Raw genomic sequence first — 26340 nt, forward strand, 5'->3', positions numbered from 1 at the left:
CTTAATACTCAACTTTCAATACCTTGCTATACCAGTCAGGAAATTGTTTAAAGAAAACATACTGGCCAGGTATGATGGCTCACGCCTATAAATCTTAGCACTCTGAGGGGGCCAAAACAGATGGATTGCTTCAGCTCAGCAGTTTGAGACCAGCCTAAGTAAGAGTGAGATACTGTCTCTACTAATAATAGAAAAACTGAGACAAGAGGACTACTTGAGCCCAAGAGTTTGAGGTTGCCATGAGCTATATACCATGGCACTCTACCCAGGGTGACAAATGAGACTCTATCTCAAAAAAAGAAAAGAAAAAAAAACCTACTGACTTAAAAGGGATATAAAGTCTTTCATGTATCCTTTGTAGCAATGATTCATTTTGCTGACTAGCATAAGATATTAAGATACTTAAGAACAGAAATAGGGGGTTGTGATACAGAAAATTGTGAGTTTTCTATAACATCTAAGGTTCCAAGAGCTTAACTTTTTTCCTTCCATCAGAACACATAAAACATGTTTCCTTCCTGATCACTACTATTAACTTCAATAAGGACAGTAACTATACAATAATTATAAATTTTCTGACAAAAGCAAAAATATACGCATGTATTACATAGGCATATGTGTTAACTTAAAACTGGACTTTGAAATAAATCTCTATCAATTCAGTAGAAATAATCCCATAATTGTGTGATCAGAAAATTCCTCAAACATATTAAAAAGAAATTAACTGAGAATTTCAAATAGCATTATCCTTATTATAGTCAGACTATGTCCCAAGTCATTAAAACCTATACCTTTTTCCTTTAGTTCTTGGGGTTTTTCCCAGGTTGATTCTAATGTTCTATTATTATAATAATATGTCTTCCCATCTGCTGTTTTATATTCAGTCCATTCAGAAACTGTTGTTGCTCCAGCTAAGGTAGCAGGTGAAGCTGCAATAGCAACCTGGGGATGTATCATGGGTACAATAGGAGGTGCCATTCCTGGCAATACACCTATAAAGAGAATAATCAAAAATTAGATCCAAGTACTCAAACTGCAATACAAATTAAAACTCTAAAATATGGGCTAAATCTATGAAATATTAATATATGAATGGACCAGTTGGAACAAAAACAAATCATATAAAAGATGGTTTAAATATTACTTAATTCTATTACCCTAGTTTTTTAGTTCTAATGCCTAAATGCAACTTGACACAGAAAAAGTGCCCTAACAACCATCAGAAATTTGGGTCTACATGACAAAGTCTTAACATGATAAATTATAAAAATCATGGTATGTTCTCTACTTATGAATAGAAACATATATTTATAAAAATAGTTTCTCAAATTCTAATGAAATCAAGACAACATATTTACTGAGCTTACTGCTTGAGGGAAAATTATTTTCTTGTTGTAAGATACCTAAAAGGATATGAATAAAATTCTCAGTTTTAAAGCAAAATAAGTTTATCAAATCTAAATTATTAAATCAGATACACTATAATCTCTGTCAATTTACTCTTTTCCTAAAAGAAAGCAAAGCTGCTTCTACTTTATAGAAGACAAGCCAAAATTTTTATAAGACAGCTAAATCAGCTGGTACTATATAAATAAGGATACATGGATCAAAATTGGGAGAAAAAATCCCCAAATCCTATACTAGAACTCGAGTTTCAGGTAATTATCTTTTTTTCAGTAACTTTAAAATGTAAACATATACTATACACACAAATAATTACATACATATACTCACTAGCATGCAAGTATAATCACATCACTTTACACATGGAAATGATTTTTTATATTTAACTTAAAAACACACACCAAAAATAAAATTAAATGTTATGATTATGAGAATGAAGTTGTTTACACTTATTACATAAATTAAGATATAAAGTGATCTGACCTTTTTGCTTTTGTGAACCAAAGAAGCTAATTCTATAGGCGTTTGGGAAAATTAAGTGTTGGCCAAATATGACAACTGCATTTATACTGCTCATTAAAAAGAAAATTATAAAAGAATTCACTCACTTGGGCAAAAGAATAAATAATAAAAGGATAAACAACAACATTCACTACCATGCCAACTTACAGACAAAACAAACTAAGATGGTTTTAAAAATTACCGGTCTTGGTGGTAGCGACTGTCTTTACATACGGGCAGCTGACTATTTGCATCATTGCTACACCTGTAAAATGGATAAGCAAGCATATGTTGGAAAGCTGCCATTGTATGTCGGCTACCACTGGGATTCAGGGAAATAATTTACCACTACAATTTAGAATGCTATTTCCAATGAAAAACACCAAGAATCGAGTAAATTTCTTTTTGTTTGACATTCTGTGGGAAGTAGTGCCAAATCCAATGATACTTATTTTAAATGATAGCATCAAATTACCTTTTTATCAAGCCAGCTCTGCTAATACTTGAAGGAGTCTCTTTAAATTCACTTTAAATTCAAGAAAACAAAGCCCCTTCACTACATATATGTAAAGAGTTCTCACGAGGGACATTTTCCTACAGGACATCAAACTCATACTGCTGTTGCTTAGAGGCCAGAAAGGCAGATGCAGCATGACACTGACAAGACGCTTTCTCTATTTTCTGCTAAGGTAAAGCTAAGTGCAGGAGCTGAGGCATGGAGCACTACCATGCCAAAGCAGAAAAGGATGAAGAGGGTGAGAGAGATAGTAAGATAGGAGACGGATCCAAATATTGCACTGCAAATAATATTTTAAATAAAAGAAAAGGCAAAGAAGAGGAGGGTAGTATTCAATTAATGACAAAACATCCATCCTTAGTGTCTCCTCTCCAGACTCTCAGGGGCTTAGAACAGCATGGAGGCAGAATAAAACATGAAGAGACACAGGGCCTCTTTAATATCATTCATGACTATATGGGCTGATGGCTACAGAAACCTCTATAATTTAAGCTGGATAAAGAAGTAGCACTTGAATTAAAGAATGAAAATTACGTACAGTTCTTAGAAGAATGAAGGTTCATCATGATTCACTACAATGATGATTAAAAAAGGAAATGAAAGGAAAAGCTGGAAAACTAAGACTGATTAAGGAAACTCAAAATTAAGTGACCTTTAAATTTTTTTAAACAGAAAAGGCTAAAGTCTGAAGCAAAGTATAGGGGAAATAATTTCTATATTTTCAGCTGAAAAACTTAGTTTAGTACCTATAAAAATTATAAATTATAACAATAAACTATTTTCCCCACTAATGTACAGGAAAAGAAATTTCTCCTAACCGGAAAACTAAAATTTGTATACAATGTAACCATGTTCACACACACACACACACACAAAAATACTGCCAATTTCTGAAAAGTACCTTTAATTTTTTAATTGCTATCTTATATACATATAAATATTAAAACTATACTTCCTATGAACTCTTAAAACTAAAATAAAAAGACTGAATCACAGTGGCTCATGCCTGTAATCCTAGCACTTTGAGAGGCCAAGGCGGGAGGATTGCTTGCAGTCAATTCAAACCAGCCTACTGAGCAAGAGTAAGACAGTGATCTCTACTAAAAATAGAAAAATTAGGCTCGGTGTGGTAGCTCAAATAACTAAGGCACCAGCCATATACACCAGAGCTAGAGGGTTTAAATCCAGCCCAGGCCTGCCAAACAATAATGACAACTACAACCAAGAAATAGGTTGTGGCGGGTACCTGTAGTTACAGCTTCTTGGGAGATTGAGGCAAGAGAATTGCTTAAGCCCAGGAGGTGGAGGTTGCTGTGAGCTGTGATGCCACAGCACTCTACCTAGGGTGACAGCTTGAGGCTCTGTTTCAAAAAAAAAAAAAAATAGAAAAATTATAGTAGTCCCAGCTGACTGAGAGGCTGAGGAAGCAGGAGGATCGCTTGAGCCCAGAAGTTTCAGAGTGCAGTAACCTATGACACCACTGCACTCTAGCCCAGGCAATAGAGCAAGACTCTAATCTCAAAACAAAACAAAACAAAAAATACCCGAATCATAAAAGTATGTTGAGTAAAGTTTTATGTGTAGTTTTATTTTCCCTACTATGGAAAGAAAGCAATGGAAATTTCTGGTTAAAGAAGTTACAGCATGTAGTAAGTTTAAGTTAGTGTAAATGCTGCCATCTGCAGGATCACCAGCCCTATTAAAGATAGCACTAGAAACTCAATTTATAAGAACATGTGAACTTGACACGCAGAGACTGTTCTCCAAAACCATCCTCCAATAAATAATTTTAACTATACAACTTGAACAGAATAAAATTCTATCTACTCATATTTAAGCTTAACTGCTGTTGTCAAACAACTGCACCATTACAGAACACTACTTGACTATCAAAATACACATAATCAAAGTTCATGTTTTTTCTCAGTTTAAAAAGATAAACTTTGCACTTGATTCCTGTATTTTATCTAATTCTTCTATGCCTTCCTTTCCTTTTGTTCATGACTATCCCTTCCTTAATCATTCTTAGTAGAACCAGACGATGCCACTGCAAATAGAATTTAAGCCTCCAACACAAATTACATACAAATCCTTCCTGTTCACCATATTGCTGAGTTGAAATAGAGAGGGAAAAACAGAGAGATCTCATTATACATATAACCAAAGATGATTTGTAAAGTAGAAAAGCAAGTTGTCTTTGCTTTGTCTATTTTCCATGCCTATTAGTATCAGAAATGCCTTAATATATAAACACATACTAACATCACTTTTTCTAAGACAATAGGGTCCGTGTCCAAATAATCTTGGTATCTTAGATAAAATCTGAACATACTATCCAATTCAAGTTCTCTTCCAACTGATCTATAAAATGTCACTAATGGTTGGTATTTATTGAATACCTTTTACTGCCAAACCTCATAGATACCACCTTATTTGGTGACCCACATGGTCACCACGACCTGTCCTTGTTAATAATGGGGCAAGGATCAGGGGAGACCATAACATCAAAATACAGCTATAGTTGGAAGGATTTTATTGTAAGAGAAATAGAAATGAATTTTGCTACTCTATTAACTTTCACCCATTGCTCCTAGTAAGAACCTCTAAAGAAAAGTAAAGTCCTTAAAATGAAAGCCTTTGAAAATACTTTGACAACATTATCATGCTACCTCTCAGTCTTCTCTCTGGAGAATTAACAACGCCAGTTTCTTTAGAGCGCTCACAATACAGGCTTTGGTCTATACTGTCCTCAACTCCAAACGCAGACAAAAACATGCAAAAAGAAGATGTGACAAAATATCAAGCTACTCTCCATTTACCACTTAGTTCTCTAGAAAAATGGCACTTATTTTCCTTAGAAAATACCCAGCTGCTTGTCTTAAATTTAATTTAGAAGAAGAACAAGCCCTAATATTGAAGAAAACATTTTTGCTTTTCTTATTTTTAAACTGAGTTTCTTTTTTTTTTTAGAGACAGTCTCACTTTATCGCCCTCCGTAGAGTGCCGTGACTCACAGCTCACAGCAACCTCCAACTCTTGGGCTTAGGCAATTCTCTGGTGTCCACCTCCCGAGTAGCTGGGACTACAGGCGCCCGCCACAACGCCAGGCTATTTTTTTGTTGCAGTTTAGTCAGGGCTGGTTAGAACCTGCCACCCTCGGTATATGGGGCCAACGCCCTACTTACTGAGCCACAGGCGCTGCCCTAAATTGAGTTTCTTAAACACCATATATTAATCATTTAATTATTTAACACTACATTAATAATGTGTGAAAAAAGTAAAATAAATGTGTGAAATGTTTTTCTTTTTTTTTAGAGACAGAGTCTTACTTTGTCACCCTCGGTAGAGTGCCATGGCATCACACAGCTCACAGCAACCTTCAACTCCGGGGTTTAGGCAATTCTCTTGCCTCAGCCTCCTAAGTAGCTGGGCCTATAGGGGACCACCACAATGCCCAGCTAATTTTTGTTGCAGTTTGGCCAGGGCCGGGTTTGAACCCTCCACCCTTGGTATATGGGGCTGGTGCCCTACCCACTGAGCCACAGGTACCACCTGTGAAATGTTTTTCTACCAAATCAATAAACAACAAAAACTAATTCTTGAAATATGTCTTTCTCGCTATGGTGTAGGTGAAAGTATCCTTTTCAAAAGGGTTACAAGGAAAAAAACAATCAGAACAATAACGATAATTAAGATATGTGCGAATCTAAGAAATAGCTGTATTATAACAATATTCTCACACAGAAAGTAGTGATAAACTGGCAATAAAAAACATGGGCAGAATATGAAACAAGAGACAAAAGGTGGCTCGGCACCTGTGGCTCAAGCGGCTAAGGCGCCAGCCACATACACCTGAGCTGGCGGGTTCGAATCCAGCCCGGGCCCACTAAACAACAATGAGGGCTGCAACCAAAAAATAGCCAGGCGCTGTGGCGGGCACCTGTAGTCCCAGCTACTTGGGAGGCAGAGGCAGGAGAACCACTTGAGCCCAGGGGAGTTGGAGGTTGCCATGAGCTGTGATGCCTGATGTCACTCTACCAGGGTGACAGCTTGAGGCTCTATCTCAAAAAAAAAAAAAAAAACAAAAGGCCTAGGTTCTATTCATCTTTACTACAAACTAGCCTGGGAACTTGACCTCTCTAAGTTATCAATGTTTTCAACTGTAATACAGGAGAATGAGCCATGGATAGAGGATTAAATGTGTCTGACGACTGCAAATACATTCAAATTTAGAATGCCCAACACTGTCAATGTTTAATCCCTACAGTAAGAATTCAACTCCATAATCTGTTAAGTCCTTCTCTAATTTTAATGATTTGTCTTAAGTCAGTAAAACACATGAACTGATTTGATGCATGTTATGCTTTACATCAAAACTGTTACAAGGAACGGTCTCTATTCTATATGAAGTTTTTAATAGATAAGTAACTCACATTTGCTTCCCAGCATTAATAGTTACTAAGGGTTTGATATCTGAATCTGGAGGACACAGGCTCAAATCCTAACATCATCACTTATTAGCCGTTGGGTAAGTAATTTAATCTGTCTGTGTACCTACTTCACACGATGGTTAAGAAAATTAAAGGAGTTACACATGTAAAAGTGCTTAGCACAGGGCACTGTATATAAATCATTAAACTTGAGTTAGCTATTATGACTTGTAATTTCTGAACTTCATAGACTCAATCCCTTAAAATAATGCATATGGAACACATTTACACGAAAAGATAATTATTTTTAATTCAATGAAGCCATTAGCCAAAATAAGTGTAGCTTTAAATGTGACTCTAATTTTAAGACATGTAAACAACAACAAAAAAAGGACATTTACCAAAAACTTAAGAGAAAATATTGCAGTTAGCCATGAATCTTTCAAAAACATTTTGAGCAGGTGAGATTCAAGGCAAATTTCAAACACAACAGACACATGAGAACAAACTGACAATATGGAAACATAGCTGGAAAGACCATTATCATCTGTTGGTTTACCTGGAAGTGGAATTGGCATGCCAGGAAGGGGAACACGGAACGGAGGTACCATTACTGGTGGAAAAGCAGGAATTGCTGCTGCTGGCTGAGGTACTGAATGAGGAACAGCAGGAGGTAACGTCTGGGGATGCGGCTGGGGAACAGTTTGCACAGGTGTGGCTGTAGGACCAGGAGTTGAAACACTAACTGTAGGCGTGGCAACTGAAACAGCAGAACTTGGGGTCTGATCTTGTGTTGTGGGTGCTGATAAAAGATAAAAAACAAAACATGTATCACTCCTTCATAAACCACTTTAGTATATCCACTCATCATTCACTCATTCAGTAAATTATTTAGGGGACCATTCCATGCACTGCAAGAAATTTGTCAAAAGGTCTTGTCTGCAAGAGGCATGAAAATAGTTGAAACATAAAAAACAACTAAAATACAAAGTGAAATGGGATAAATGTATAGGAGTGTAAATTAAGACCCAATCAGTATTTACAAACGTGAGAGGAAACCCAAATTTTACACTGAGATGAGCCCTGAAAGACTGAGATTCGGGCAGTGCCTGTGGCTCAAGGAGTAGGGCGCTGGCCCCATATGCCGGAGGTGGTGGGTTCAAAACCGGCCCTGGCCAAAAACTGCAAAAAAAAAAAAAAAAGACTGAGATTCAACAAGGAAAATGGGGGAGTAAGAGAAATAAGCAAGTAGTGGGAAAAGTATGAGCAAAGGCAAGAGCAGAGAACAAAAAAGAAACTGTTTTAAAAAACATGAAGGCAAGTGGTTAACCAGCAAAACAGTAGGCATATCAACAAAACCAGTGAGCTAAGGCTGGAAAGGTAAGTCAGAGGCAGAAAACAGGAAGCCTTGAACAAAAGGCTAAGGAGTCTGTAGTTTACTCAGTAAAGAAAAAGTGGAACTTAGGCAAATGTGGAGAAAATGATCTAGAAGAATACATACCAAAACAGACTAACAGTAGGTATCTCTATGTATGCCTTTTACTTATTACTATATATGCTCCATTAGAGTATGAACTTTTTATAAGAAGGCATTCACACGTTATTTATGTGACTTCATGAAGCAAAGGGGGTGAACTAAGAGTTCAATATGGAAGAGGAATAATAATCAGTGTTCATTTGATGAATTAACCTGACAGATGCATAGAATGAAACAGAGGTGAGAAAATCAATTACAACATTACTAGAATTGTCCAAGCAAGGAAGAAGAAAGAGAAAAAGATATGGAAATAACTAATGACTGACTGGATATGGACTGAATGGAGTCAAAAACAAGGCAGGTTTCTCTATCATTATTTCAAAATTTTAAAGAAACTGTTTTAAATTGGGGTTTTCATGATGAGAGTGAGAGATCAGGAAAATGTGAAATTCAGAATAATTTGGGGTCTGCTAATATATTATTTTTAAATATAAAAAAAATTCTCATCCCCAGTAACTACATTTAAAACTAACTAAAAAGTAATCCATATTTTGTAATTTTAAAAATGTTTCAAATCTCACATTACAAAATATCTTTGTTATTTACATATAACACACCTAGTTGCAAAATAAAATTCATTTTGGAAATTCACTGGTAACAAATACTTCATCTTTTTTCTTAATGTAAAGAAAAAAAGTGTCAAACTACCCCTGTATAGGACTAAGAATGAAGTTACCCAATCAAATGAAATAAAGAGAGTACTTTCCCAATCTTTATGCCCATATTATTCCAGCAAAAGCACACTGTTTAATAGAAACCACCCAATAATCCATCTGACAACAAAATCTGTCAGTATCTTTTTCCAGCTTCTAATAATGAAAAACTCACTTAGGCTGAGAAGATGTGAGCAATTTCATACTCATTAATGAGGGACTCACCTTGGCTAAATAGACAGCAGGGCCAAACAAGTATCTTCAGCGGCCCAGGAATGAATTGTTGGTCTAGCATAGACCTAGCCTTAGGGTACAGTATCATATTAATATAATTTTATAACAGTGTGAAAAATACAAATTACATGCAACATTTGCCCAGTCCCATACATACACCATTTACCATTTGTAATCTACCATAATGGCTGAGAACTTATCTCTTCCCAACTTTCCTGAAAAGTAGGATTTCACCATCATTTTTCACAAACTTGCACAAAATAAATTTATGTTCAGCTGGGATTAAAATATAAATATTCTTATATTTCTTTTTAGTCCCATTTGCCCATAGATCTATGCTGCAGTTCATGGAACTATTTTAATATTATTATGACAGTATTCAGATAATTACTGAAATTATGATCCGAAGTAAGCTATTAAGGGTATCAAAGTTCAAGTAGAAAGGAACACTAATGGGGATGGCAAAAAGAACTGTATCCATTCCTCTTACTTTCAAGCACAGAGTTTTCTAAATTTAATTAGTGGGTATGAGTCATGAGAGGAAGGGATAAAAGGAATGAAAAAAATTATTTTTATTCATTTATTTTAGACAAAGTCTCACTTTGTTGCCCTCAGTAGAGTGCCGTGGTGTCATCATAGCTCTCAGCAACCTCAAGCTCTTGGGCTCAAGTGATTCTTTCTCTTGCCTCAACCTCTCAAGTAGCTGGGACTACAGGCGCCCACAGGCACCTGCCACAATACCCAGCTATTTTTAAGAGACAACGGTCGCTCTCTTGCTCAGGCTGGTCTCAAACTCCTGAGCTCAGTCAATCCAGCTGCCTCAGCTTTCCAGAATGCTAGGACTATAGATGTGAGCCACTGTGCCAGGCTAGAATAAAAAAAACTCAATGGGAAGCTAGAAGAATGGTATCTAAGACTTTAGTGGGTAAATTCCTGCTAACTCCATTTTTTAAAATAACTAATGAAGCACTAGGCCTCAGAATATACTAACACAGCCTCAGATCTTGACTACAAAAAACAAGTACTAAAACTACAATATGACAACAGTATGAAACTGAATTAAGTGAAACAAAAGCAAACATCAGAATACTCATGCATCAAAACTGATGTTTAAAAGCAGTAGAAAGAACACAGTTCTGCTATTTTGTTCCTAGAATAAAGGCCTCTCAATTACTAAAGGACAGTGCAAAAATGACAAATGGCATATTTTAATAGTTGATAATCACAAGACAGCTAGCCACGAAGCTTACTTACAGATCAGATTTCAGAAGTGGAATATATATAGGATGGTTAAAATATCTGACTACCTTCCTTAAGCAAAATAAAGTGCTACTATTTCTCTTTTCTAAGATGGTAGGGAAAAACACTGGAGCATCTCAGAGCCGCCACATGGAACTGCATTGCTTTTATTAATCTTCTCCCATTACCACTATAGGTAGCCAGAAAAACTGGCAGTTTTCTGCCTTGCCACACAGATTTTTGATGCACTAAGCCTATGAAAAGGTAAAGACCCTCAGGTGGCGCCTGTGGTTCAAAGGCGTAGGGCGCCGGCCCCATATGCCACAGGTGGCGGGTTCAAACCCAGCCCCGGCCAAAAAACACACATATACACACACACACACACACACAAAAGGCAAAAGACCCTCAATAAGCTAGCTAGTATGACTGTTATACTTCTACATCCAAAATCAACTCAGCTAGAAAACAGATTTGTAAAGTATTAGATCTATTTTCCTGTTTAGTACATTTTCCCCTCAACATGTCTAAAAAATATTAAATAGGGTCTTTAAAAATCATCTCCACATTACATGTACCTTACTTCTTCAATTATTTCTTATATGAATAAAATAAATTCAAGTTTGAATCCACTGTGATTAAATGTCTTTCATACACATTTTTTTTATACACTAACAACTCCCAAGTCCCTGAAGCTACCAGGAAAAAATACAGCAATCATTTTTCTCTTTATTCTTATCTATTATCTGGGAAGTAATACAAATTATAATTACCCTGTAAGGACAGTTATCTTCAGACCAATGCCATAACAAATAAATCAATAAAATTATTATTTAAATACTTGTGGCCCAGTCTTAGCCTGTAAAGTAAGTAGTAACATCCATATACAAAAAAAGAAGAGAAACTAAAGAGAGAAGAATAATACAGATATTAATGACAATCTTTTAAGCAAATTAGTAGATACATCTCTCTCTTCATTCCTGAAACTGGCTATTAATCGACTCTCATTTTTAAAAAAAAGATTTAAACTTTGGACCTCTGTGACTTTCTATCTGAAAGTTCTCTTGCCTTTGTGACTGTTTCTTCTATAACTCAATTCATATGCCTGCATCCTATTCTAGGACCTACCTACCTCTAAAAAAGTTTATGGAAAAGTTCCTAATACATATCCCTACTGTGTTTCCCCAAAAATAAGACCTACCCAAAAAATAAGCCCTAGCAGGATTTCTATGCATTTGTTAAATATAAGCCCTACCCCGATAATAAGACCTAATGATGGCCATGCACTTCAGTGTAGAGCGGTAAGGAAGACTGGAGTACCTTTTACCTGCCACAGCTCCTTTCTCCAAGCTGTTCCACTTGCACAGTGGCAGGCATCCTATTGCGCACGTGCGAACGGCTAGGGGAAAGGAGTTTACGAATCACTAGCACCAGCCCCACCAACAAGGTCGGCTCCCCCAGTCAGGTTCCAGAAGAAGATGACTTAACTGTATTTGAATAAATGTAGACTGTTGTATTATACTTAATAAAAATAAGACATCCCCTGAAAGTAAGCCCTAGTGTGTCTTCTTGAGAAAAAATAAATATAACAGACAGTGTCTTATGTTTGGGGAAACACGGTAGTACCAACACTACCCAAAAACAGCACCAAAAAAACTTCCAAAATACTACATTTCTTGTCCCACCCATGTGTCTGATTCTTAAGATCCTTCATAAGCTGGTCTCACTCTTAACTAAATCTATTAACCAGTATAAACCCTCTCACCTAAATGAGTTTCCTAGCAACCCCATAAACTGCATTTATCCTCATTTCCTGACCTTCATTTCGTTTGTCCTACCTGAAAAAATTTTCCTTACTTTTAAACCTACTCAAAACCTACTCCATATTCTTCATGATAAGCCTTAATACCTGTGTGGTCCACCCACTTATCTCTCCAATTCTTACATCATTTATTTGCACACTATTCTCTAGTAGTAGTTTCCAGCATTGTTCTTACCTCCTCAATTAGAAAAATTAAAAACTCTGTAAGGTATGGACCAAAACTTATATTTACTTGGCAAACTCCACAACACCCAGCATTACTGTTGGCCAAGCTGAAAAGCTAACCTACACTCACTCAGTTTAGTTTCATGAACTGCAACTGAGCAAATCATTTCTTCCACTAATGTAAATTTCTATTTTTCTCTAACTCAAAAGATTTTTATGTCAAAAATGTATTTTCAGTAACAACAAAGATAATACCAGAAACACTAGGATCATTTTGAAATGCAGCCCCTACTTGTTCGTTTCTTAGCTCCTAATGAAAACACATGCCGGCTGATACTCACTTGATACTGTCTGTACAACTGAAGTGGCAGTTGTTGTGGTAGAAGTGGTGGAGGAAGGGGTGGATGACGATGTTGAAGTGGATACTGCAGATGCTGGGCTACTGGTCGTAGGGGTGGAAGCTCCAACTGCTTGTGCTTGTACTTGCGCCTGGACCTGGGCCTGTGCTTGGGCCTGGGCCTGGGCTTGAGCCTGAGCCTGAGCCTGGGCTTGGGCCTGGGCCTGAGCTTGTGCCTGTGCCTGTGCTTGCGCCTGAGCCTGGGCCTGGGCCTGGGCCTGAGCCTGAGCCTGGGCCTGAGCCTGAGCCTGGGCTTGGGCCTGGGCCTGGGCCTGGGCCTGTGCTTGGGCCTGGGCCTGCGCTTGGGCTTGGGCTTGAGCCTGCGCCTGGGCTTGAGCCTGCGCCTGGGCTTGAGCCTGAACCTGCGCCTGGGCTGCAAGCATAGGTGTCAGTTCTGATTGCTGAATAACCTTAACTCCATCTGGCTTGGTCCATGCAGATTCACGTGTCCGAGCATTGTAATAATAAACCTGCAGAGGAAGCAAAAGCATTAGGTATCACAAAATCTGTCAATTGGTTATTAAAAACAATGCAAGTGTATTTTCTCTTAAAAGCTATTTAAAAATAACTTTACAAAAAACAAAGTATGGCTCGATGCCTGTGGCTCAAGTGGCTAAGGCGCCAGCCACATACACCTGAGCTGGCGGGTTCGAATCCAGCTTGGGCCCACTAAACAACAATGAGGGCTGCAACCAAAAAATAGCCGGATGCTGTGGGGGGGCACCTGTAGTCCCAGCTACTTGGGAGGCGGAGGCAGGAGAATCACTTGAGCCCACGAGTTGGAGGTTGCTGTGATGACACAGCACTCTACCCAGGGCGACAGCTTGAGGCTCTGTCTCAAAAAAAAAAAAGTAAGTACTGGATATCAAAATAGGGATGTAGGTAATTCTGTCAGATCCTCCAATTTTTTGTAATGAGCACATCATATTTTTCAACACAAAAAAGAGAAAACCAATGTTATATTTTATGCAGAAAGTTAACATAGCAAGCCTGAAACTACTGTCCTTAGAAAGCCTGGCTTAGAAAGCTGGCCTTTGGCTGAAGTCTAGGAACTTGGATTTCAAGAGGGTCACAAGCATTCCCTCACTGGTAAGAATGGCTCACTATGCCTAACCATTTTAGGCAACCAAGGCAGTTTATACTGAACATGTGCTTTCCTTCTGGGAGTCTGGAATTTCAGTTATATGCTAGGCAGATGGTACCTATATGACCAGAAGCTTCCAGAAGCACAGGTAAATGTATCTTAGCACTCCAGACAACTTTAATCTGCACAAAGTCCAAGCTAGACAGCTTTTCCTGGAGACCTTCCCCAACCACTGCTTACCTAACAAAGCTCTTTCTTTCTTTCTTTTTTTTTTTTTTAGAAGACAGAGTCTTAAGCTGTTGCCCTGGGTAGTGCCGTGGCATCCTAGCTCACAGCAACCTCCAACTCTTGGGCTCTAGTTATCCTCTTGCCTCAGTTTTTCTATTTTTAGTAGAGACAGAGTCTTGCTTTTGCTCAGGCTGGTCTCGAACTCCTGAGCTCAAGCTATCTACCCACCTCGGCCTCCCAGAGTGCTAGTATTACAGATGTGAGCCACTATGCCTGGTTCCAAGGCTCATTCTTAATTGACAAGGATACCATTGATCTCAACCTGCCAGAACTCTTAACTTTTATTTCTCTGTCACCAAAGAGATAACAATTTCAGGATATTTTTACAATTTACCTTCCCATCTGGAGTTTTATTTTCAACCCATATCTCTTCGGTAGGAGGCAGTGCTGGAGTACCAGGTGCAGTCACAGGAGGCATTCCTGGTGGAAACATCATACCGGGAGGGGGAGGCATGGTTCCCATAGGTGGAGGCATGAAAGGTGGTCTCTGTTAAGTCACAAGAAATAGTAATGGTCACTTGTAATTACCTTTTTTCCTTCAAATTATTACTGAATTCTATCCAAAAATAAAGCACTATAAGAAACTAGTTTTATAAGTCTATTCAAATACATTTACTGGTATCTGTTGTTAGAACAAAATTTCCTCCAACAAAAATGATTACCAAACAGACTAGAAGAAAATATACCAAAAGAACAGTAGTTAACTTTGGGTTACGGCACTGTGGGTAAATTTTGCTTTCTCCTATACATTTAATCTACATTTTTCACACAGAGAGGACACCAGATTACTCTTCTTCAAAACAAATTGACTTTTTTACATCCTGTTATAACACTGGGTATACTAATGGTTCCCTAAAATTCACATTAGGTAGCAACCATAAGAGAAACATTATTTCACAAAATAACACAGAAATAACCAAAAAAGAAAAATCAGACATACTTAACCCTTCGTTCTCTTTTCCTACCAAAACACACAAACACACAAGCTAGGAATAATATTCACCATCTTCTATTTTCCATATAATATTAATATAGTTCATCAAAGGCACATTAATCAATAAGCTTAAAAAATACAATAAAATTATCCATTCTACTTATTAATAGAAAATTAGAACTAAACTTAGTATATACTTCAATGTTTTTAATCTCCCAAAGCCATTACTAATTTGATCCTAATTCAAATAATTTCTTCATTCTTATTCAATATGAATGCTAAACAATGCAAGACCCCAAATCAAACAATTTAACTCTAATACCTATATCCTACTTACTAAAGCAAAAAGTGGTCCGCCTTTTTAGCAGAAACACCCAATCTCTTTAATACAGGGATCTATTTATTGTGCATAAAAAAAAAAATCAAAATCAAAAATGAATCAGTATGCATTTTTTTTTTTTTTTTGCAGTTTTTGGCCGGGGTTGGGTTTGAACCTGCCACCTCCAGCATATGGAGCTAGCACCCTACTCCTTTAAGCCACGGCGCTGCCCCTATGACTTTTTAGAACAGATTTTGAACACAGATTAAAAAGATGTCCTCATAAGTAACATTAAAATTCAATTATCCAAAGCATCTTAATCTGGATAACAGAATTAAAACTATGCCAATAATGTGAAACTATATTTCATTTTCCTAAAAAATTTTCTTTCACACACTGCAATTTTTTGGGGCAGTCAGTTTAGTGTCTTTCAAGTATTAGCACATAGATCAATGTTGTTATATAAAAAGTATTGACCTCAGGCAGGCACAGTGGCTCATACCTGTAATCCTAGCACTCTGGGAAGCTGAGGCAAGATACTTCCTTGAGCTCAGGAGTTACAGACCAGCTTGAGCAAGAGCAAGACCTCATCTCTACTAAAAATAGAGAAATGAGGCCAGGTGTGGTGGCTTACACCTATAATCCCAAGCACTCTGGGAGGCCAAGGTGGGTGATCACCTGAGTTCATGGGTTCAAGACCAGCCTGAGCAAGAGCAAGACCCTGCCTCTAAAATACCCAGGTGTTGTGACAGGCTCCAGTAGTCCCAGCTACTCAAGAGGCAAGAGGATCACGTGAGCCCAAGAGTTTGAGGTTGCTGTGAGCTATGACACCACTCTACCAAGGGGGACAAAGTGAGACTCTGTCTCAATGAAAAGAAAAAAAAGAAGAATCAGCCAGACATTGTGGTGGGTGCATGTGGTCCCAAGCTACTCAGGAGGCTGAGGCAGGAGGATTCCTTGAATCCAGGAGCTTGAGATTTCTATAAGCTAGGCTGACAGCACAGCACTCTTGCCAGACAACAGAGTGAGACTGTCTCAAAAATGAAAAACAAACACATAAAAAACCTACCTCAAATGTGTCTCATGTACCCTTAGCCAGAAATCACTTAGGTGTGATATAAATCTACATAGCCACATAATTGTTTAGCCAGACTAAGAAAGCACCACATTAGGAAGTATCCCATCACAATATTTGATACTATTGCCATCAGAGGGTTCCACTGGTCCATTACATTTTATAGTATTTTATAGTTTAAATTAGGTTTAACTATCAAAGGCACAAATTAGAACAAATTCATTCTTGATTATCTAAGCTAATGGAAGGTTGATAATACCACTCTGTATTTTATTTCAGAATTGTACAGATTTAACTAAGGAAACATAGATGCACATTCAAACAAAAATACAATCCCAAAAGTAAACATTTCAGAGGTGATGCGTTTATGACCTCACTTTAGACAGTAAGTCAGTCTAGATACACTTGAGAAGGATGTATGTCTCAGGTTAAATGACCAATGTTTCTATTTAAGGAAATTCCTTAATATATCTTTTTCTAAAATTGTAAGCCAACCTTATTTTCCCCTGAGAAAAGAGAAATTCAAATATAGTTATTGTGCTTACAATATGTGTTTGTTGTCACTGAAATTCAAATACAGTTATTGTGCTTACAGTATTGTTTGTTGTCACTTTCCAGATTCTATCCTAGGCATTATTTCTGGAGAGCAAAATTACTCAGGAATATATATACATAACTTCACTTCCCATAAAAAAGACGGATTACTAAAGTTAATTCACAAAAATAAAGATAGGTAAGAACTATTCTACTCAATCCTAGTTTTGTATGTATACTTTTATATCACCATCCAAATTCCTGCATTTCTATACTAATCACTACTACACTACTTTAGGAGTAACATGTTAGTTAATACATGGACATTTTCATTAGCTCAACCAATTTCCTATAAAGACCATAGTAGAACCTCGATAGTTAACCACCTCCCTACACTGATCATCTCAAAATGACTTAATTTTCACAGATCAGACATGTACCACATACACATAACAGGCCTAGCTGTTTATGTTGACCACCTCCATATGTTGACCAGTTTGTCAGTCTCATGGGTGGTCAACTTACAGATGTTCTACTTCATTCAGGAACACAAGTTTTTGTTTGTTTGGTTGGTTGGTTTGTTTTTTTTTTTTTTTTAGCAAGCCTGGGCTGGGTTCAAATCCACCAGCCCTGGTGCATGTCATCAGCACCGCCTTTCTTTTTTTTTTAGCAGAAGAACACAAGTTTTTAAGACAAAACCCATACATAATATTGGCAATGATGTCAACAAAGAAACAGCAACCTCTACATTCTTTACCTGGAGGTGTGGAGGGCCCATAGGTGGAGGTATCCCTCCTGGAGGAGGCATTGGTGGCATATTAGGATCAAAAGGAGGACGTCCAAAGGGGGGCCGAGGTGGTGGTGGAGGGCCTCTCATCATACCAAAAGGTGGGGGAGGTCGCATGAGAGGTGGTGGGCCTCGCATCACTGCATTTGGTGGGGGAGCCGGTCCTCGGAACCGCAAGGCCTGCTGTTGAGCCATCCTGTATGGGAAAGCAGTATATTTTTTCCTTGAAGTTACAAAAATGTGACAACTGATCTCCAATTATATCAAATTTAAAAGGTCTTTAAGTAGAGGTGGAGTTGGAAAGTCATCTTGCAGCCATCATGCTAAAAACTAGATCAATAAGAATGATCAATGGATGCCAAATCTAGGTGTAAATTTGGATGAGGATAGTCTTAAAATGGTTTTATAAATGCCTTATAAAAGGTTTTAAAATGACCACCCACATGCTGCTTATCATTGTTAAGGGAGGAAAACCCTATGAATTAGGGCAGTATCTTGACCAAATGACCAAAATTAGTCTCTTCGAGGAAGAATGAATAGATGATGTGTGCCCGCCAATATATAACCTTAACCTGATAATGAGGAAAATATTAGACAAACACATAATGAGGGATGTTCTATTAAAGGGGAGTATATTCTTCAGAAATGTCAACAAAGGAAGGCTGTAGAAATATTCCAGATTAAAGAAGGCTAGAGAAACATGACAACATAATACTAACTCTAGACTGAATTCTGTACTAAAGGGACAAAATGCTAGAAAGGAATTTAGTGGATCGACTGACAACACTGGGAAATGCTGTCAGATGGAAGTACTGCACCACTGTAAATTTAAGAACCTGATAAATAGGCTGTAGTTACGTAAAAAAAATCTCCATCCTTAGAAAATACATACTGAGGCATTTAGGGATAAAAGGCCACAGGGCTATGTATCTTACCCTCAAAGTGGTTCAGAGAAACAAAAAGCTTGCGTGCACGCAAATAATGAAACAGAAAAGGTAAAATATTAACACTAAATGTTCTATCTTTATTTTTGTAAGTTTTCATAAACTTGAAATTATTTCCAAATATCAAGTTTTTAAAGGGGGAGAGGGCTGACAGATTAAGAGACAATTACTGTTCTGGATCTAAGAAAGAAAGTCTTTCCCTGCACTGCATCTAGACCTACCACCCCTCACTCTCTAACTAAACACCTGTATACTTTCTCCATGAAACTTATAAATAATATTACACAAAACTCTATCATCTATCTCTTCCCCAAAGTGCTTTTATAAGAAAATTATTAACACTTAGAAGCACTTACTATGTTCCAGGCAGCGCTCTTAAGCTCTTTTCAAATATTAAGTTATTTAATCATCATAGTAACCCTATGAGACAGATACTACAATTAACCTCATTTTACAGGTGTGGAACTAAAGCGCACAGAAGTTAAGTAACTTGCCCAAGGCCACAGAGCTAGTTCAGTAGTAAAGCCAGAATTCAAAAGTAGGCAAAAGGCTCTTAAATACCACAGCCCCATGTGAGCCCCCTCAGAGTAAAACTTCTGTTCACTGTTATATCCCCAGCATAATGCTGGTCTGTACATAAAAGGACTCAATTAGCCCACTGTAACAACCAATGAATACCTAGGTAACACTCTACCTAAAACTCCCTTGCAAATAGCACACTTAGAATCTTATAAAAATTATTTTTAGTATAGTCAATTTATTGAATACATATCATGGTCTTCCCAGTAGCTACTACAAATCTCTGCATTATACATGAAACCTACATTTCTGTCCTCAAGAGAGGACTAACAATTATGTTCTTCATGTAGTACTAATTCTTCCAGGCCCTCCTCACCAGGCTCTTTCAATTTTCCTACATTTTTCAACCATTTGCTTACAATTACGTTTCAAACCTTCTTTAAATTTTCCATATCCTAGTTCAATTCTGACACCAAAATTACCCTAATAAAGAACCAATCTGCCTTCTAGGTTGTAAACAAGTTCAAAACTACTACAGTAGGTATATTTATCCAAATTTATAAATGATCCTACAATCTAAAGGCTGGAAAACATGAGTTAAAAACAAGTCATCACAAAAGGAAAGATGGATTGCATCAAAATATTCAGGTCTTTCTCAGATTATATACACCCTCAAAAGACAGAGGGCCAGTATTACTGAAGGAAAATTTTAACCTTTAGGGCAGAAAAAAATTTAACCACCAAGGAAAAACATTCTGTTACAGCCTTAAGTTAATGATGTACCCTAATCATTATAGCAGATTTCCTTTCTGCCTTGCCTATTCTTTTCCAAAATAATCTACAGTATTTCTTTCTTTGTAATTTCATGCTTCCTGGTCATAGATCCTAAGCATTTAGGATCTAGAATCACAAAAAAGTCCTATCAGGTTCTGCCTTTTGTTGTTAGGCTGATTACATAATTTCTGAGTCTGACTTTCCCCAGAAGTAAATGAATTAGGAATAAAATAAAAGGTACCTTGTATTTCCGTTCAATGGAAAAATCTTAGTGATATATTTAGGATAGTACCTGGTATACAATAAACTACTTTAACTATCATTACTTCATTCCCCCACAAAACCTAGCAGTGTTTACCTGTAAAAGGCACTTCATTAATTTGACTAGATAGCTTTCAAAAGTTCACCACTAAAATGGCGTCAAAATTCACATGATTTCCTCCTTCAACAGCCTTAAGTTGCCATTTTCTAATGTCAGTTATGTGTAGAATACATCTGAGCTTTTTATATACATTGCTTCATCACAACTCACCGGAACCTGCAGTGAGAATTAAATAAGCTAATAAAGTACTTCAAACAGCATCTAGCACATAAGTGCTATGAAGTATTAGCTATTATTACTGTTCCTACAACATCACTACGGTAATACTACTACTATGTATTAATGGTATTAACATTAGTAATAGTGTTAACTATTATTACTATAATTACTTACTATCAAGCTCCATATAATCTGGTCCTTGTTAACCTCTCTACAAACTCTAGTCTCTCTAATCATCAAATACTTTAAAAGTTCATTACTTTGAAGTCTCTGCATTTGTTCCTTTTGCCTGGCCTGGTCTTCCCCAGATCTTTACATGACTGGCTCCTCTCATTACTCAGCCTCAGCTCAAATGTCATCTCTAACTGCTTCCCTACCTCTAACCTCTCCCAGATCCTCTCTGGCTCATTATCCAATTTTAGTTTTCAGTTATGATAAATGCTATGAAGAAATCTATTATTTGTTTACTTTTGTATTAGCTTTATCGGCTAGTATACAGTTCCCTTTAGTATACAGAGGCCAGTGCATTGTATTATTAACAATGAAGTTCCTAGCTACAGTTATATGGGCATGATCTATATACTCTTTTAATGCTCACAACAACCCAATAAGATAAATTTGGCAACATTTTTTACAAAGGAATCTACCGAATAGAAAAATAACTTGCTTAAGGCAGCCAATCAGTGGCAACACCAGATGTATTCTTACTCTCATTTTTTAGGTGAGAAAATTTAGATTGCCAGTACCTTATCATAAGTATTAACAGGCAAATAAAGAGCCTATATACAGGATGTATACAAAAAAACTTTAAAAGTTACTTTAATGACCTTCAACAATAAAGGGATGAATGGCATTTGCACTCGCTGAATTTTGTATCTAATGTAAGTGATCTGCACCTATTACCACTTACAATCTTGTTGAAAAGCAAAGGTCTACTTGCATGAACAACCAAAATATTTCCTAAGAACACCTAAAACATAACATTATTTTTCTAAAAGTACTCTATCCCCTATCCAGATATACAGTCTTCCCAATGGTGAAGATATTATTGCTGGAAGTACAAGAATGAAAAGATGCTAGCTATATGGGAGACAACTCATATAAACAAACTACCAACTACTCAGTGAGTGACCCTGTGTAAGTCACTTCATTCACACTTATAGACTCATTTCATCATTTCCTTTAGTTTAGAATTTAGATCAACCTTAATTAGGCTAGAAGCACCTTCAAGACAAAGGCCTTTTTTGGTCTGGAAGGGCTCTACTGCCAGCACCTAGGTCTGTAATCGTCACACAGCACACAATAAATGTTGACCCAGTAAGTGACCCATCTCAAAACCTATCTTCATTTATTTACCATGTGTCTAAGGAACACATTTGCCAGGCACTATGATAGAGACACCATCAAATACATTCAGGATGCAAATACAAAACTAAGCCCCAATTTCTGCCATCAAAGTGGCCACACAAAGAGCTAATTTCGCATAAATCATGAGAAATGTTAAAGTAAAGGTCTATACAATATATTCTGCAAACAACTTCCAACCCAAGAAACTAAGGTACGTTTGTAAGAGAGCAAATTAATTTGCAAATTAAGCCATATTTAAATCAGTTTAAGAACCATGTCTAGACTATTAATAAAGTCTAAAAGACTTATTCTGTTGTAAAACTGAAGATACGCTCTAAAACACAAAATAATGTTCCCTAATAAACCCATTTGAGACTAGCTAAGTAACCTCTCTTTAAGATCACAATCAAAAATAAACTTTCCATCAGTAATACTGAAAGACCCTGACAATGCACTTTGGTCACTCATTACTGAAACGTACATATGAAATACATCTCTAAAATAAGACAAAATTTTAATCCTGATGAACTAAGGATTCGTGTATGTGACAATTCAGAATCTGAAAGACATTTTCTTCTAAAATCTCAAATAATAATTCCCATATACAATTCCATCTACACTGTGTATTACAAAGTCCTCATAACCTACACTGCTTTTTCATTTTTGAATGCTGACAACAGCACAACTCGGAAATGAGAGCTGTTCATCTGAAATGACATTTCTCTCATCCACAACAAAAATGTACCAAATATAAAGAAACAACTATCTCTTTTTTACTCGAAAACCATGACACATATACATACACACTCCCAGGTCACTCTTTCTTTACGAAATTTTAATTACAAATTCCATGGAGGTTCTACAGGAAGAAAGGTCACGCTCTCTTTAGGCCAACGGCGTGGGTAGTGGACAACGAGAATACCGATCAAAATCGCAGGCTCTGAAGGGTTCAAGCCACTTCCTGGAGCCAGAACTCCACCCGTGCAACCTTGTTCTACAGACTCAACCTTTACAAGGCTCAGTTTCCTCACCTATAAGATGGACGATTAACTTAAATGAAGATGCCTCTGGTGTATGGCCTGCAAAATAAGAAGAGCCAACTACTCCAGGGGGTGGTTGAATAGACAACTCCAAGTGAAAAGCTCTTGCTGGCACCTAGTAAGCCCCTAACGAACACTTACTGCTATTGTTATTGCACGTACCTGCAGAATAAGCAGGAATAAAGAGATGAGAGGGAAAAAAGCCACACAAAGTTAAGAAAGGCAAGAGATGTGGAGGACAAGATTAAAAAGGGCAAATGTGGAGACTCCAAATAGCCGCGGAGGGCGTGGAGAAGACTAAGCCAGAAGTGGAGCGGGGGCCGAGAAAGTTAATTGCAGAGTGAAGGGGCGCACAAGAGGAAAACCGGGCCCGCGGCGGAGCGTAGCCGGGAGGAAGGCTGAGGTCCGCCGAGGCAGAGGCGGCACGCGGCACGCGGCTAAGGCGGCGCCCCAAGGCGGGAGTGCCGGGCCCCGCCGGCGGGCCGCAAGGGGCGGCGAGGCCCCGCCAAACCCGCGGGGAGAGCCCGGAGAACACGCTGGAGGCCGCGGCCCAGCCCCGGCCCGACTCTCTCATTCAAGCCACCTTCCCCTTCCCCCTTCTCAAACCCCATGCGGTCCTGACCCAGAGCTACCACAGCTCCGCGGCCCACCGTCCACCCCGAATCTCTCCGCACTGCAGGCCTAGCCCCTGGGACTCCAGCGAGCCAAGATGTGAAGGAGGGCAGCGCCCCTTACCTGAGCTCCCCCGGATTGAATCGCTCACCGTCCCCCCCGTCCCCGCCACGCTCCGCCATTACAGAGGGCCGCGTTCCTCCACCCGCCGACCCGACGTCCCCTATTGGACGGAAAATTCGTCCGTCTCGCACAAGGGAGGCGGAGATAGTGAAGCTCTATGATGTGATTGGTTAAACTTTCCATCAATCCGTGAGTTGGAGGCGGTATCTGCTTTACTATTGGGAAAAGGGCCCGCCGACTTTGAAAGCGGTATGGAGACAGCCAGTTGATTGGTCGCTCGGAGGCTTTATGGGAAATGAGACTTTGGCAACTAGGAACCGCCGGCGCCCTCTCGCGGTAAGAATAACTAAGTCCTCCTGCGTTCGGTGCAGTCTGCAATGGCCACGTGTCCGGCGGCTTCCGAGGAGCCAATTCTGGAGCCATACTAGCCAGTAGTAGGTCAGACCGACACCGTTTCCACTGGATGAGCCAATCAAAACCGACCTGGGTCGCGCCTAAACCAATCGTAGAGTTGCTGTAGAAAGGAACTGTTTCCCAGCTTTACAGTAACTGGAGTCTTAAGTCACCACAGAGATAGATAGATAGGTAGGTAGAAATATACATACATATAAATAATATTAATATATAATATAAATAATATATTATTAATTACAAGGATGCCTCCCAAATTAAACTAAGTAATTAGTGTCAGGCTGTGGGTGTTGTAAGTGTTGCATTTAGGGAGGTAAATTGGAGAAGGCAAGCTTTTTCGCCATGTACAACTTTAGCATATCCTTCAATCTCAGAGTGTCTAAAATTAGCACACCTTGGTACCCAGACAATTCTGAAAATTTACTTTTTTTAAAAAATTAGATATTAAGAAAAACTTTGGGCTCTGGGCAGCACCTGGGTGCCAGCCCCATTTGCCAGAGGTGGTGGATTCAAACCCAGCCCTAGCCAAAAATAAAAAACTTTGGGCTCTAGAGTTTCAAGGGCAAAATGTAGATGAATTGTATCATTAAAAGTGCTCAAAATATTAAAATAATGCTAATAGATAAATTTTCCTCAGACCTAATTATATATACCAGTCACTGTTCTAATTACTTCCCCTGTATTATCTCTTTTAAGCTTCAAAAAACACTAAAATGGGTAATATACATAATCAAAGTTTGTAAATCAGATTAAGGCATAGAGAAGTAACTTGGCCAAGGTCACATAGCTAAGCAATGGCAGAGCTTGGCCTTAAACACAAGACAGTGTGGTCGCAAAGTCCCATTCTTAAAGTAAATGAACACACAAAACCATGTACACAAATGTTCACTGGCAGCATTATTCGTAATAGCCAAGTGGGAATAACCCAATGTCTATCAGCTGATGAATGATTAGAAAATGTGGCATAACCATACAGTGAAATATTATTCAGCCATACGAAAAGAATAGAATACTGATATGTGCTACAACATGGATGAACCTTGAAAACATTAATCCTAAGTGAGAGAGGACAGACACAAAAGGCCACATATTGTATGATCCCATTTATATGAAATGTCCAGAATAGGAAAATTCATACAGACAGAAAGCAGAGGAGTGATTTCCAGGGAGTAGAGGGGAGTGAGGAACTGGAAGTGACCTGCTAATGGGTATAGAGTTTCTTTTTGGATGATGAAAATGTTTTGGAATTAGATAATAGTGATGGCTACAAAACTTTGTGAATATACTAAAACCCACTGAATTGTATAAAGGGCGATTTTTATTGCATGTAGAATTCATTTTTTTTTTTTTGAGACCGAGTCTCACTATGTCGCTCTCAGTAGAGTGCCATGGTGTCACAGCTCACAGTAACCTCAAACTCTTAGGCTTAAGCAAGTCTCTTGCCTCGGCCTCTCAAGTAGCTGGGGCTACAGGCCACTCGCCACAATACCCAGCTATTTTTTTTGTTGCAGCTGTCATTGTTGTTTAGCAGGCCTGGGAGGGTTGGAACCCTCCAGCCTCGGTGTATGTGGCCAGCACCCTAACCATTGAGCTATGGGAGCTGCGCCTATGGATTCTATTTTAACAACAGCAACAAAAAAACCACTATGCTATACTGAAACCCATTTAAATATTCAAAATCAATTAAATGTGGTAAATTGTGATGAGGGGTGAACACAGAGTTCTAAGCATGATTAATTAGAGCAGGGAAGGATGGTGAAAAATCCATTAAAGATGTGACATTTGAGCAAACTATAGTCTGACTAAAAGGGGAGGGAAGTGTTAGTTTGGTTTTTTGTTGTTTTTTTTTTCCCAACATCAACATGCATCCCCAAGTTCAATACTATTATATTATGGATCATTCATTACAAATTAATTCCTACTGGAAAAAAAAACCCCAAAATAAATACCTTATAGAAAGTGAGTCACTGGCATATATAAAAGATAAAAACAGTCAATCTGAAGAAACTCCTTACATGTATACTGAAAGTTTTGTTATCTGATGATTTTTATTATGTTACTTAAATCAAAATATACTTTAATATTTTCATTTTATTATCTTATTTTTATTTA

General features: G+C 38.0%; 1 protein-coding gene across 3 annotated transcripts in view; it reads right to left on the bottom strand.

Annotated features, from left to right (window-relative positions):
* Nucleotides 1-23910, bottom strand: part of TCERG1 (transcription elongation regulator 1) — a 68894-nt gene extending 44984 nt beyond the window's left edge. For 2 of the 3 annotated variants that reach the window (XR_002774401.1, XM_023515602.1), the window contains exons 1-7: nt 23818-23910; nt 17888-18113; nt 14603-14755; nt 12841-13366; nt 7412-7654; nt 2108-2170; nt 792-992 (exon numbers count right to left, since the gene is read on the bottom strand). Coding sequence is in view for 2 of the 3 variants with exons in the window: in XM_023515602.1 (XP_023371370.1) it covers nt 792-992; nt 2108-2170; nt 7412-7654; nt 12841-13366; nt 14603-14755; nt 17888-18113; nt 23818-23876 (1471 nt within the window). In the remaining variant the exon portion in view is untranslated. The remainder of the gene's footprint in view (nt 1-791; nt 993-2107; nt 2171-7411; nt 7655-12840; nt 13367-14602; nt 14756-17887; nt 18114-23817) is intronic. The other variant, XM_023515606.1, reaches the window with a different exon arrangement.
* Between the last annotated feature and the right edge of the window lie 2430 nt (nt 23911-26340).

The sequence above is a fragment of the Otolemur garnettii genome, unplaced genomic scaffold (genome assembly GCF_000181295.1).
Source record: "Otolemur garnettii isolate 467f Iridium unplaced genomic scaffold, OtoGar3 scaffold00003, whole genome shotgun sequence".
In the NCBI taxonomy this organism is placed as follows: Eukaryota; Metazoa; Chordata; class Mammalia; order Primates; family Galagidae; genus Otolemur; species Otolemur garnettii.